Below are 13935 nucleotides of genomic sequence, written 5' to 3'. Positions count from 1 at the left end.
CCCAAAGTACGTTGTCTTGGAGTCATCCTGGACTCTTCCCTCTCCTTCAAACCACACATTCAGAACCTCTCGCAGTCCTGTCGTTTCCATCTCAAGAATATTTCCAAGATCAGACCCTTTCTCACCCAGGATGCTACCAAAACCCTTGTACATTCACTGGTCATGTCCAGATTGGACTACTGTAACCTTCTCCTAGCTGGCCTCCCCAAATCCCATCTCTCTCCTCTCCAGTCTGTGCTCAATGCTGCTGCTCGGCTCATCTTCCTCTCCAAACGCTCTACATCTGCCTCCCCTCTTTTGCAAGCCCTCCACTGGCTCCCATTCCCTTTCAGAACCCAATTCAAGGCTCTCACACTCACTTACAAAGCCCTCACCCATTCCTCTCCCATTTACATCTCTGATCTCATCTCCCTTCATTCTTCTGTCCGCCCTCTTCGTTCACTTAATACACGCCACCTTTCATGCCAATTAATTACTTCCTCCCACTCCCGCCGCCAAGATTTTGCCCGTGCTGCTCCTCACCTTTGGAACTCCCTCCCTTTCCCTATCAGACTCTGCACCTCCCTACAATCTTTCAAACAATCTCTTAAGACCCACTACTTCATTAAAGCCTTCCAGCTCTCATCCTAATTTGCTGCTACATCTTCCTTTCTCCCCGCCCACTCCATTCTGTGTCACTCCTGTTTGTCTTCCCCTCCCTTAAAGAATGTAAGCTCTTTCGAGCAGGGCCCTCTACCCTCTTGTGCTTCTCCCTACTGTAATTTAATTTCTCTTACTCCCCACTAGGGCAACTAACACTTGGCTGCTTATGCGGGCGTTAAGGTCGCTAATATAGCAATGTTTATCCATGTCCTGAATTGTATTGTATTGTAAGTCAATGGTTACTTTTTTGTCTATGTACTTTGTAAGGCACTGCGGAACACTTGTGGCGCCATATAAATAAATGATGATAATAATAATAAATGAATTTCATGTATGTGTACACACTTTTTTTGATGCACAAAATTATTGAAATATTGTATAAAATGACCTGCAGGCTGTGTGTATAAGGTGTATATAACACATAAATGCATTGTGTGTGTATATTTGGGTCCCATACCCAAGATATCTCATTATTTTATGCAAATATTCCAAAATAGGGAATATTCCGATATCCAAAATACCCCTGGTCCCAAGCATTTTGGATATGGGAGACTCAACCTGTACCATTCATCAAATACTTGCTTTGCTCTAAAATTAATTCCTAGTAAAGCCAAGTATTACTCAGACATGAAAGTGAAATTTTTGCATAATTCTATAAGGTCTGTTTCAGTTCTCTGTTTCTTTACCCTTTCATTCAGTATACCCAATGTAGCTGGAGTAATATTTATTTCTCATTACCTTGCACAGGTCTAAACATGGATTCTGAGATTACGCCAAAGAGTGAAATTGAAGACAAAGCAACCACAAGTGTTACCCAGGATAATCCGCAGATCTTGGATACCAACACAAGTGAGTGACCCCTTGCAGAGCAGTGATGAAGTGCAAGATCAGTCACCCATTTAGTAACATGCATGTGATCTGGCTGAGCAGGCTTCGCATTTAGGGCCTGATTCAGAGCCGGACGCTATTTGCGGACGCTCGTTCTGAAAAAGGGGCCGGATATTTAAATAGAGCGCTCGCTCTTTGTGGTCTGTTGACGCCTCTATGTCTGAACGAGCGAACGAAACATGCGCTCGCTATTTTGTAAAGACGCCCCCTGGCCGTTCGCATCATACGTCATCTCCGCTATTAGATTAATCAAGTACATCGAAAGGCGTCTGAACTGCTCGCAGTGCTTGTGGTTGGATTTTCCTACCGCAATCATGCGAGCAGTTCAGGCTAAGAGACAACCAAGTGACGTGGCCAATGACGCTGCTTTGTTAATTATGCACTCCCATTTAAACGCCCGTTTTGACCGTTTGGCACGCCTGCGTTCGGATCACCACTCCCCGTTTTCAAGCACCTTCCCCTGTTACCACCCACAAACGCCTCATCCTGTCACTCAAATTAGCAGGCACTCGCTATTTTGCGAACACACGATTTCCGACCGCACTGACTGGTTGGCGCATGCGCATTACGACCCATACGCATGCGCAGATGTGCGAACGTCGCTCGGAGCGAGCGAGCGGCCGCTTACGAGCGGCTCTGAATCAGGCCCTTAGACAGCCATGGAAATGCTTGATGTGATATGAAGAGGAACAAAGAAAATATCAAATACCGTTTCACATAAATTTGTGCCAAGTGACTGAGGGCCTGATTCAGAGCCGGACGCTCTGACAAGAGCACTCGCTCTGAATCAGGGCCCTCCTACCCAAAATTGGAGCGGCCTCCTGGCCGCTCGCATCGCTGTGGTTGACCACCCACAGCTCATGAGAGTGGCCAAAAAGATGGTCGCGATGGTCAAGACCATCGCAACCATCGGGCTTGCGACGAGACCCTGCGGTAGGGTCTCGCTGCCGCAAGCCCAGGAGTGCTTTTGGCTCTATCAGAGCCAAAAGCACTCCCACTGACATCACTAGTGATGTCAGTGGGGCCAGCCCCAGACGGTAGGCGTTCCCATGGGAACGCCTCCGTCTGGGCAGCAACGCCCCCAGCACGCCCACCAAAGGGGGCGTGCTGTCACTCACCATCGACAGCACGCCCCCTTGGCCGTCGCTATGCGGGTCTCGCGCATGCGCACGACGGAGCTCCCTCCGTCGTGCGCATGCGCACTAGGGCACCATCGACCCGCTTGTGAGCGCTCAGTGCTTGCGAGTGGGTCTGAATCAGGCCCTGAGTGTAATTGTAGGTCGTGTTTTCTTCTTGGTCTCCTATTTTTAAACTCAGTAACTCAGAATAGGTTGGTTGATAATATAACACTTCTAGCAGTTGGTATTATATATATTGTCTGATCCTTAACATTTATTAACCATTGTTTACATATAACACAGCACGTTATGGAGAATATGTAATCATTGTCATTATCCCTTGTCCCAGTGGAACTTGAAATCTTTATCTCCTGTCACGCACAGTAGAGTTAATTTTATCAGTTTATTCATCTGAGAATTAACTTACCAGTAAGTCTGGAATGAGTGGGGAAGCAGAAGTACACGGGTAGAACATACAAAGTCGACAGATATAAGGCTCATAATGGAAGCCATGACCTCGGTACTGCGAGGCACCAATGCTAACCACTGTTCCACTCATTATTTAATGATTATTGACTACTCAGCTCAGAACACCTCCCACAGTGACTAACTGCTGTTTATGTATGTCAGAAAGTGCATAAGGTCTATATACTAATCATCTATTAAGCCACAATCTACACACACCACACACATGGTTAGGGCCGTCCGTAATGGGTGCAACTTGAGGGAGTAAAGCTAGGTGCACACCTATACAATTATCAGGCTGATCATCCTATGGGCCGTATTTAGTTAAGTGCGAAAAGTCACATTTGGTGAAAAGTGTTCGCCGGTGCAAACTTTACGTGCATATCACGATATCCAATTGCTGGGGTGTTCGCAGGTGTTCGCATAGACAGAAACCGGTGAAAAGTTTTAACCATCTCAGAGCAGGTGATAAAATGAACTAAATGACTAATTTGGCAAAAAAAATGGCTTAATTCCCCCTAATACTGACATGTCATTTTTGGAGTGAAAATTTTAAAAGTGTTGGAAAATTAGTTTAAAGTACTGGGTCAGGTATTTTGAGGGGCTGTATGGATGGGACAGGTGTTTTTAGGATTGCAGGTGGCTGCAGCAGGTGTATTTTTAACATTTTTTTAAACTGCACTTTATAGACACAAAAATATACTAGCACCCATTTTCATGTACCCCCAATTTAACTACAGCAATAATTTTTTCCAAAAGAAATTGCTTTATATCTTTTTCCACACTTATGCAAATATGCACATAACAACCATTTGACTCATTTCAAGAACCCAAAATACTTTTATCAATACACTTTTATATTGATTTCCAGTGTCAGTTAGGCTTTGTATGGGGTACAGGCTGATTTCCCCAAAATGTGCTGTACTTTTCTCTAGTTTCGCCATGCACAATTATCGCAAATAGACGTTTCCACGTGTAGCAAAAAATATATATGTATAGAGGGAATAAATCAGCACAAAAAACAAGAGAGCAACCTAAAAGACAATTATAAGGTCTACCACAGACATAAGTAAACAATGTATAGAAAATAGATAAAAACACTCTATCAGAGCTACTTGGGATCTAGTGCAGAAAATTACAAGACATATAGAACATGAAGGATGGTAGAAACTGATTAGTAAAATATTATTTTCAAACTCGTGGACTATGTCATGTGTTCGCTTCGCATGAAAACAATTTGACATCTCAGTCAATGTAAAAAACACGCTACTTAATGTAACACAAAATTGACATATAAACATTTCAATGATCCAAAGAAGTGGTAATAAACTTGTAAAGATAAAATTGTAGTAATAACAAATGCTCGCCAGGTGGCTACTTTACCAGATGGCAGAAGTAAGCGGGAATTGGTGTTATATTGCAGGAGGATAGTCTAGATCTCCCAAGGCCTGTGTACCCTTCCTTTTAGCAGTCTGGTACAGATAGCCCCTCTGTCCTACTTACCGCTGATGCTTTTCGGGACTGGTTTGTCCCTTTTTCAAGGCATGGAGAGTTAGAACATAATATTTTACTAATCAGTTTCTACCATCCTTCATGTTCTATGTTCTATATGTCTTGTAATTTTCTGCATTAGTTCCCAAGTAGCGCCGATAAAGAGTTTTTATCTATTTTCTATACGTCTACACGTGTTTTGCAATCGGATAGGGCGAAAAGCGGGAGCTCGTATTGAGAAAGTACGCGTAAAGATTGTATCAAAAGTGGTGAATGCGGCGTTAACTTCGCCATGTGAACGTTTTTCGCCAAATGCGACTTTTCGCACCTAATTGAATACGGCCCTTATTGGCTGACCAGACCGATAATTGTATAGCTGTGTCTGCAGGAGCATTAGCTGATTAAACAGCTTAAACCGCTCCTGCATACAGTTGGATTGGGAGGTCGCATCTTATGAGCAGTTTAATATTTAAGATGCCCGAACCATTGCAGAATGTACACACTGAGCTAGAAATAGTACGGGGTACATACTGTTCAGATAATCGCTCCAAGGAATTTTGCCTTATAACTAAACCTCACTTACCTTTATAACTTAACTACCCTTTAACAGTGTTTATTTGCTAGTGATTAATCCTATCTATCGTGCCCTTAAAGATTAGCCCTAACTTCTATAATGCTGCGCAAGCTTAATGTACAGTCGGGTGCATAAATATTGGGACATTGACAGAATTTTAATATTTTGGCCTCTATTCACCACCACAATGGCTTTGAAATGAAACAAACAAGATGTGATTTAACTGCAGACTTTCAGATTTAATTTGAGGGTAATTACATCCAAATCAGGTGAACGGTGTAGGAATTACAACTTTCTATATGTGCCTCCCACTTTTTAAGGAGCCAAAAGTAATGGGACAAACTAAACAATCCTAAATCTAACTTTCACTTTTTAATACTTTGTTGCAAATCCTTTGCAGGCAATTACAGCCTGAAGTCTGGAACGCATAGATATCACCAGATGCTGGGTTTCATCCCTGGTGATGCTCTGCCAGGCCTCTACTGCAAATGTCTTCAGTTCCTGCTTGTTCTTGGGGCATTTTCCCTTCAGTCTTGTCTTCATCAAGTGAAATGCATGCTCAAGCGGATTCAGGTCAGGGGATTGACTTGGCCATTGCATAACATTCCACTTTTTTGCCTTAAAAAACTCTTTGGTTGCTTTTGCAGTATGCTTCGGGTCATTGTCCATCTGTACTGTGAAGCGCCGTCCAATGAGTTCTGAAGCATTTGACTGAATATGAGCATATAATATTGCCCGAAACACTTCAGAATTCATTCTGCTGCTTTTGTCAGCAGTCACATCATCAATAAATACAAGGGAACCAGTTCCATTGGCAGCCATACATGCCTACGCCATGACACTACCACCACCATGCTTCACTGATGAGGTGGTATGTTTTGGATCATGAGCAGTTCCTTTCCTTCTCCATACTCTTCTCTTCCCATCACTCTGGTACAAGTTGATCTTTGTCTCATCTGTCCATAGGATGTTGTTCCAGAACTGTTTTTAGATGTTGTTTGGCAAACTCTAATCTGGTCTTCCTGTTTTTGTGGCTCACCAATGGTTTACATCTTGTGGTGAACCCTCTATATTCACTCTTGTGAAGTCTTCACTGATAGTGACAGCTCTTTGGATCTCATATTGAGAGTCGACAGCAACGGATTCCAAATACAAATGTCACACCTAGAATCAACTCCAGACCTTTTACCTGCTTAATTGATAATGAAATAACGAGGGAATAGCCCACACCTGTCCATGAAATAGCTATTGAGTTGATAGTCCCATTACTTTTGGCCCCTTAAAAAGTGGGAGGCACATATAGAAACCGTTGTAAATCCTACACCGTTCACCTGATTTAGATGTAATTACCCTCAAATTAAATCTGAAAGTCTGCAGTTAAAGCACATCTGGTTTGTTTCATTTCAAAGCCATTGTGGTGGTGAATAGAGGCCACAATATGAGAATTCTGTCAATGTCCCAATATTTATGCACCTGACTGTATGTTGTTACAGTGAGTGCAGCAGGTATCAAATATAAGAACAGTTTAATCTTGTATTAACAGTTATTCCGTTGCCACACCACTCCTCTCCGCGATCACACGGATCCAAGGCTTGGCATTGAAAGCATACACCATAACAAGCACTGCCTGGTACATCCTGAGGATTGCTCCAAGCAGTTGCACAGACTGCAGGATGCCTGCCTGGAATCGCCGGCTGGCACTGCAGCAATGGTACTGGCTGCTGTGCTGTTCCAGGCACCCTGTACCTTTCCAGCAATCTGGCTAGCCAGTAGCAAGGGCCGTGCCGCAGTGATGGTGCCGCCCCCTGGGCCCCCCGCCTTATGCAACTGCACATGTCGCACACCCCTAGTTACAGCCCTGATTGGGAATACAAATCTAGAGAAAAGTAAATCTAACAGCGCATTAAACTATGAAACTGGGAACCATTTTGAAAGTGCACTCACAGGACTTGTACAAGCAAAAAAAAAATGCTGGTGACACCACACCTAAGTCTCCTTGTCGTCTACGTTTCAGTTTATTCATCTATCGTCAGGTCCTGAAGAAAGTTGAATAAACAAAGTAGACGACAAGGAGACTTATGTGTGGTGCCACCAGCATTTTTTTGCTTGTACAAGTCCTGTGACTGCCGCTGCTGACTGTCTGTCTCTCTCTCTCTGTCTCTCTCTCTCTCTCTCTCTCTCTCTCTCTCTCTCTCTCTCTCTCTCTCTCTGTCTCTCTCTCTCGTATGTGTTGTATATTTAAGCAGATGTGTCCTCACTCGTCTTGCAGTCGCGTCAAACAGCCCATCTTGACCCGCCTGGTCCCGTGAGACTCTGCTAGCTCCGGGCGTCTTTTTGGCATCTTTATTTGGCGAAAATGAGACTAGGACGCACCAGCAGACTGCGCTGATTAATTTGATATGTGACACTTGTATATCTATGTGAGTTTTGGAAAGTGCTACGATACAGCGGCCATTTTTTTTACGCCAACTTCTGTTTACAGTCTGTCACAAACTGATATGCAAGTGTCACACAGATGGGCCCAGCTAGTTTGTTGCTTATAGCGCGCCATTCAGGCCTCCTGTGTTGCGCCATGGAAAGTTACGTGATGGCTATACTGTGGCGTACTGTGGTATCCTTACAAAGAAAGATAAGCCATGGCATGTAATGCACTGCTTAACCTCTGGGAGGCGAGTGATAAAATTTGTACTGCGGTGGGTTGTTGAGAGAGCGTCTTCTGGTCAATGTATTCTACTGTACGGCTGCTTTATTGGGACTCTGTACAGTAATATGCATCTAGCGCAGGAGTGCTGTGTGACTCAGTAGTGCCAAGCGTCTTTTTGTGCGTCTTTTTTTCCTTAAAATGCATCTTATTGGCACAAGCAGCTTCTGCTGATTAAAATGATATGCAGCATGCCTATGTTCTGTGAGCCAGTGCGGGTGTATCTGCAAGTGAATCACTATGTTACAGTGGCTGTTAGTGTAACGTAGCGTTTCGCGTGCAGATACACCCGCACTGGCTCACAGAACATAGGCATACTGCATATAATTTTAATCAGCAGAAGCTGCATGAGTTATCAATTCCAATCCAATCAAAGATTGGAAAAAGGTGTTATGGACAGACAAATCGAAGTTTGAGGTGTTTGGATCACACAGAAGAACATTTGTGAGACGCAGAACAAGTGAAAAGATGCTGAAAGAGTGCCTGACACAATCTGTCAAGCATGGTGGAGGTAATGTAATGGTCTGTGGCTGCTTTGGTGCTGGTAAAGTTGGAGATTTGTACATGGTACAGTAAAAGGGATTTTGAATAAGGAAGGCTATCACTCTTTTTTGCAACGCCATGACATACCCTGTGGACAGCGCTTGATTGGAGCCAATTTCCTCCAACAGGATAATGACCCAAAGCACACCTCCAAATTATGCAAGAAGCATGGTATTCTGTCTGTAATGGAGTGGCCAGCGCAGTCACCAGCTCTCAACCCCATTGAGCTGTTGTGGGAGCAGCTTGACCGTATGGTACACATGAAGTACCCATCAAGCCAATCCAACTTGTGGGAGGTGCTTCAGGAAGCGTGGGGTGAAATTTGTTCACATTACCTCAACAAGTTAACAACTAGAATGCCAAAGGTCTGCAATGCTGTAATTGCTGCAAAAGGAGCATTCTTTGACGAAAGCAAAGTTTGAAGGACAAAATTATTATTTCAAATAAAAAAATAATTATTTCTGACCTTTCCAATGTCTTGACTATATGTTCTGTTCAATTTTGCAACTCATTTGGTAAATAAAAGTCAGTTTTCATGTAAAACACGAAATTGTCTGGGTGACCCCAAACTTTTGAACGGTAGTGTGTGTATATATATATATATATTTTTTTTTTTTTAAAGTTCAGGACTCACACACATACTGTACTGTTATTATTAATACTTTATTGCATATTCTTCTACAGCATTGATTCCAAGACCGAAATGCTGTACTATAGAGTACCGAATCACAGCTTTTGTCAGTCGATCATCGGGCGGTGATACATAAAACACATTGGAAATCTGACGCATGCGCTGTGTAGTTTAGGAAAAGTGACACCTGGTGGACAAAAAGTTGTATTACACAATATTACTTTTTTCCAGTGCTACGCTACGTTCTGTTATGAAATATTCTGTGTGGCGCGACTCAAGGCATCTGTGTGGCGCGAGATGCATGGCACGCTATATGGCTGTATGGAGCAACAAACTAGATGGGCACATTTTTTATATTTTTATCCTGATCATTAAAATTTGTAATAAAAAGGATTTGGTCCTCCTTTTTTCAAGATTTTTATTCTTATAGACCAATAGTTCATCCCTCTCTATCATTAACCCTAGCGTTTGCATCTTTGATGAGTTTTTTTAGGATAACCCCTTCCTTCAAACCTCTCATTAAAAAGTTGTTCCTGAAATTTCTCTCTTGTATCACAATTCCGCTTAATCCTACATATTTGCGAAAAGGTATATTATCTTTCCAAAACTGTGCATGTCCACTTTTATAGTGGACATAACTGTTTGTATATAATTTGAGGTGTGTATTACATTATTATCTGACGATATAAACAAATCTAAAAACTCTAACTCTATAGATTCCTTTTGGATATTAAAAGTAAAAGATAAATTTATAATCATTTTGACCAATATAAGACATAAAATCAGAAAAATCTTCCAGAGAACCCTCCCATACCATCAAGATGTCATCTATGTAATGCTTAAAAAGGATGATATTTTTCTTAAATGGATGATCTCCATAAACATATCTCCGCTCCCAGCTCCCCATATGGAGATTGGTGAAGCTGGGAGCGAAGACAGTGCCCATGGCCGTACCACAGACCTGCAAATAAAAATCTTCCAAAAATGTAAAAAAATTATGTTTTACAATGTGTTCAATCAGAGCGCAGATAAAATCTCTATGTTGTACATTAAGTGTGGGGTCAGCAATCAGAAACTCTCTGCATGATGAGATCCCCTTCTCATGAACTATAGAAGTATATAGAGATTGGACATCTACCGTGGCCCAATAATAATTTTCTTTCCATGTAAATCCCTTTAAAATCTGTAAAACTGCCGTAGTGTCCTTAATATATGAATCCAAACTAGACACATATGTAAAACAAAAAGTGAAAAACAAGCGCCTCATAGTGTAATATGTCTATCAGTTAAGCACGCACCATTACCACTTAAATCTGTGTACTGTAATATGTCAGTATATAGGCACGTAATCAATAATCTGCTGAGTCGCTTTTTCTCCCTCTTGGGTTTTATAAAGTCCCGTTCTTACTCCACAGTCATTAGTGTGTATATAGGAGAAGAAAACACACTCATAGTGTATTACCAGTGACAATTTTAATTTAAACACAAATGGACACACACAAAAAATTGCGTAATTACATTAAAAAAGTGCAATAAGGCTTATCTGAAAAGATCACAGCGTCAGTGAACAGAGGTCCCTGCTTCCTCAACACGTTTCGTCTCTTATACCGCTTAGGTAGGACTTAAGGTATAATGGAGGTCACTCCGAAATGTTCACTATTAAGCTACAGTAAGGCTTATTATTTCTACAGTCTCCTTGAGTGCCTGCCGTTTCCTATTATTTTATATTTACATTTTCATGGATATGGCACCGGAGCATGTTGCCGGACTACAACTGTTCTTTTATTTTTATATATATATATATATATATATATATATATATATATATAATTTCACTCTGGGATTTGTTTGGGCAGGCTTCTGATTACTGACGAGAACACGTTAATTTTTAAGGGCAAAATTTTATATGAAACGTGTCACTATAGTTTTGTCGTTTATTATGAATTGGGGGCACTAACTATTTACCATTCAACCTTCCAATATTCTCTGCTCAATGCTGCTCAGATTTTTCCACATACTATCAGACTTGCACCGTCACTGCTCAGCAGATCACTCCGCATGCTCGTTATCTGAGATGTCTCCACATAACATCATACCTTCTGTGCCCCTGAGGCTTCCTCACATGCCCCTTCAATACCCCTCAGACGACCCACATCTCCCTTAAATACCCTGCAGACCTTCACACATGCCATTAGACTTCCTTACATGCCATTAGAATGCCCCATCATTGCCAATCAGTTCTTTAATGAGTTGAATACCTGCCTGCTGTAACATATATAGCATGCAATGTGCATTTTAAAATACTGCTTAGTGGTTGGAGGGTAGATGGGGCTGTAGAGAAAAATGCTTGCCCCTAGGGAGGGAAGAGCCTGCAGGCACAAGGAAGCAGTGTGTGGGTGTTTTAGCAGATCTGCTTGAGGTTACCACGCTAGTCAGCAAGGTGCAGATCATCAGAGAAAAGCACCCAGGGCAGTTCTTATGATAGTAGGTTATGCAGAGGTGCAGTAGTTAGAAGCTTTAGCTCTCACCCACTGCTGCTCTAGAGCCAGCCATGGCTTAGCAGGTCCCATGTGGAACTCCTCTCAGTGCAAAGTAGGTGCCAAAAGTAATGGTTTAGGGCAAGACTTGAGAGGATAATTGGTGCTAAGGGTTTCCAGGTCTGACAGAGATCCTTCTTATTTCACAGCTCTACGTGCTATATCAACATCAATAACACAAAAGGGTAATTTTGCATCAAATCAACACACTGATTTTATCTCACCAGCTCAGATTTTGTTAAAATTTGATATATGGAGAGTATATATTATGAAGTAACCCTAAATCGCTAGAGAGAAATAATCGCTTTCCAGACTTGGATTGTGGTTCCAAAGCACAAAAAGTCCTTATTGCATAAAAAGAAATTTACACGCCTTGATCTACAACAATTCGCGCAAAAGACAATTACAGTCAAAGGTATAGCCAATACATACAAGCGCTCTGGATCCAGATTCCTGGCATCAAACGTGAAGCCTCCATCATAAGAAAGAAAGAAGATGACTGACTACAGGACTGAGAGCGCTTGAATATATATCCTACAGAGAGTGGACAACACAATAGGAACGAGCTGGCATAATCCATTGGTTCTTGTTCTTGTCATTCTGGTACGATGCAGGTCATAGGACAGTTCATATGGTGACAACAGGGATATGGTCCATCCCTCCAGACGAGATAAGACACTACATACAAAGTACATATGCTAACCAATAATTCCCTATAATCCATAACCACCGAACGCAAGATGCGACTCCTTCGTCGATAGATTCGGATATCTGGAATTAAACAGGGTGTCAGTATGATACCAAACATGACATGTCTACTAAGTTCTATACCTTACATATCATATATGTACATTTTACACCATAATGATTAGCTAACAAAACCTCTAATATTACGCTCAATGCTGGGGAACCTTTTATATGTGTGCTTGCATAATTGAATGTGAGATACTTACAGGACTTCATCAGTGTACGTTGTGCGTCTGAACGCAGCGCAAACGTGCGCTGCCTGTATGTGTCGTGTATCATGCAAATATGTGCTGTATGTGAGTTTATATTTTATTCGCTAATGTGCGTCTATATATGTGTCATGGATTAATAAATATATATAATATATATATATATATATAGCTTTATCCAGTAACTGGTATTTTTGATATTATATCCGTCTGAATCTAATTCCAAAAGGTCATATAAAATGAAGTTTGTTCTGCTCACAGGTGGCTTAGCAAGCATTGGCCGGAGTCAAGAAGTCTGATAACTCAACAAAGGTTTCCTATGCTTATTTAGAATATAACTGTCAGTTCTTCTTAACCACATTAGCATTGAACTCAAGGCATACAATTGCCAACGATAGTCAAACTTCTAACAATTGTTTCTAACTCTACATTCAGAACACTTCCTCTGAGCATTTCAGTCTCTGTGTTACACTTCAATTGCCACAGACATATTGTATCTGTATGCAGATCTTCTCAATATATATGCAAACACTCACAGTATCTTTGTGTATTTTTAATTACTGGTCACAGATTTGTATACAGAACCTGTTTGTCATTACTGACTAAACCTTGCATAAATATAGATATATATATACGCATTTGTGCTAATCGGATTTTGCCGATGCAGAGTAGCGTCCGATCTACTCTTTATCAGCCCACAGACGACTAGATCATCAGATAATAATTACAAACGATCATAACCAATTATTTGACTTCGACAGTCCACCCTTTGATAGCAAACAATACGCTATCACACTCTGATCTTAACCTTTTGTAGTCATGCATAATAATGTATTATTTAAGGTTACAAATGGTGCGACACAAGTAGGTCACTGAACCGTTAATAATGCGTTTCAAGAGGGTAGAACAACCCTTATACGCCATCTGCGGATCTATATGGGATCATTGGTGGGATGTGGGATCTCATCGAACCTATAAAGGAATTTTGGGGACTTGAGACTACATTATCTAGGATGTTTAAAATTAACATTAATAATACATCTATGCATGACCACACAATTCTATATTCCATCATCTGATGGTACACTCTAATTCAGGGTTGTAATGCAGTTCTTCCTTGACCTTGGTATCCATAATATTATCGCTTACCACCATCATAATCTCTGTTTGCTCTTGTGCATTTTCCACACTTCAAGGCATTAGGAATACACCTGACACGTAAGCCAATTACTAGGATGACAATAAGTTTGAGGATCAGGAGCTTACCCACAATAGCAACCAGTTCCTGCACCCCCTCTCCTAGACCGGAGAACCATTTCACAGGGTTCATCCAAGAGAACCACTCTTCTACCTTTTCCTCTACTTCAGCCAGTGAAGCATTATGGTTCT

The 13935-nt window shown here is 41.5% G+C and overlaps 1 protein-coding gene across 3 annotated transcripts in view; it reads left to right on the top strand.

The window, feature by feature from the left end:
• Nucleotides 1-13935, top strand: part of LOC148453738 (uncharacterized) — a 120456-nt gene that overhangs the window by 40738 nt on the left and 65783 nt on the right. Inside the window, exon 2 of one of the 3 annotated variants that reach the window (XM_088461802.1) lies at nucleotides 1390-1491. In XM_088461802.1, coding sequence (XP_088317928.1) covers nucleotides 1398-1491 — 94 coding nt within the window. In that variant the 5' untranslated portion in view covers nucleotides 1390-1397. Of the gene's footprint in view, nucleotides 1-1389; nucleotides 1492-13935 lie in introns of those variants that run through there. The other 2 variants (XM_088461800.1, XM_088461801.1) reach the window with 2 other exon arrangements.

The sequence above is a fragment of the Taudactylus pleione genome, unplaced genomic scaffold, assembly GCF_031769625.1.
Source record: "Taudactylus pleione unplaced genomic scaffold, aTauple2 ptg001103l, whole genome shotgun sequence".
Classification (NCBI taxonomy): Eukaryota; Metazoa; Chordata; class Amphibia; order Anura; family Myobatrachidae; genus Taudactylus; species Taudactylus pleione.
This window is presented reverse-complemented; position numbering and strand designations above follow the sequence as displayed.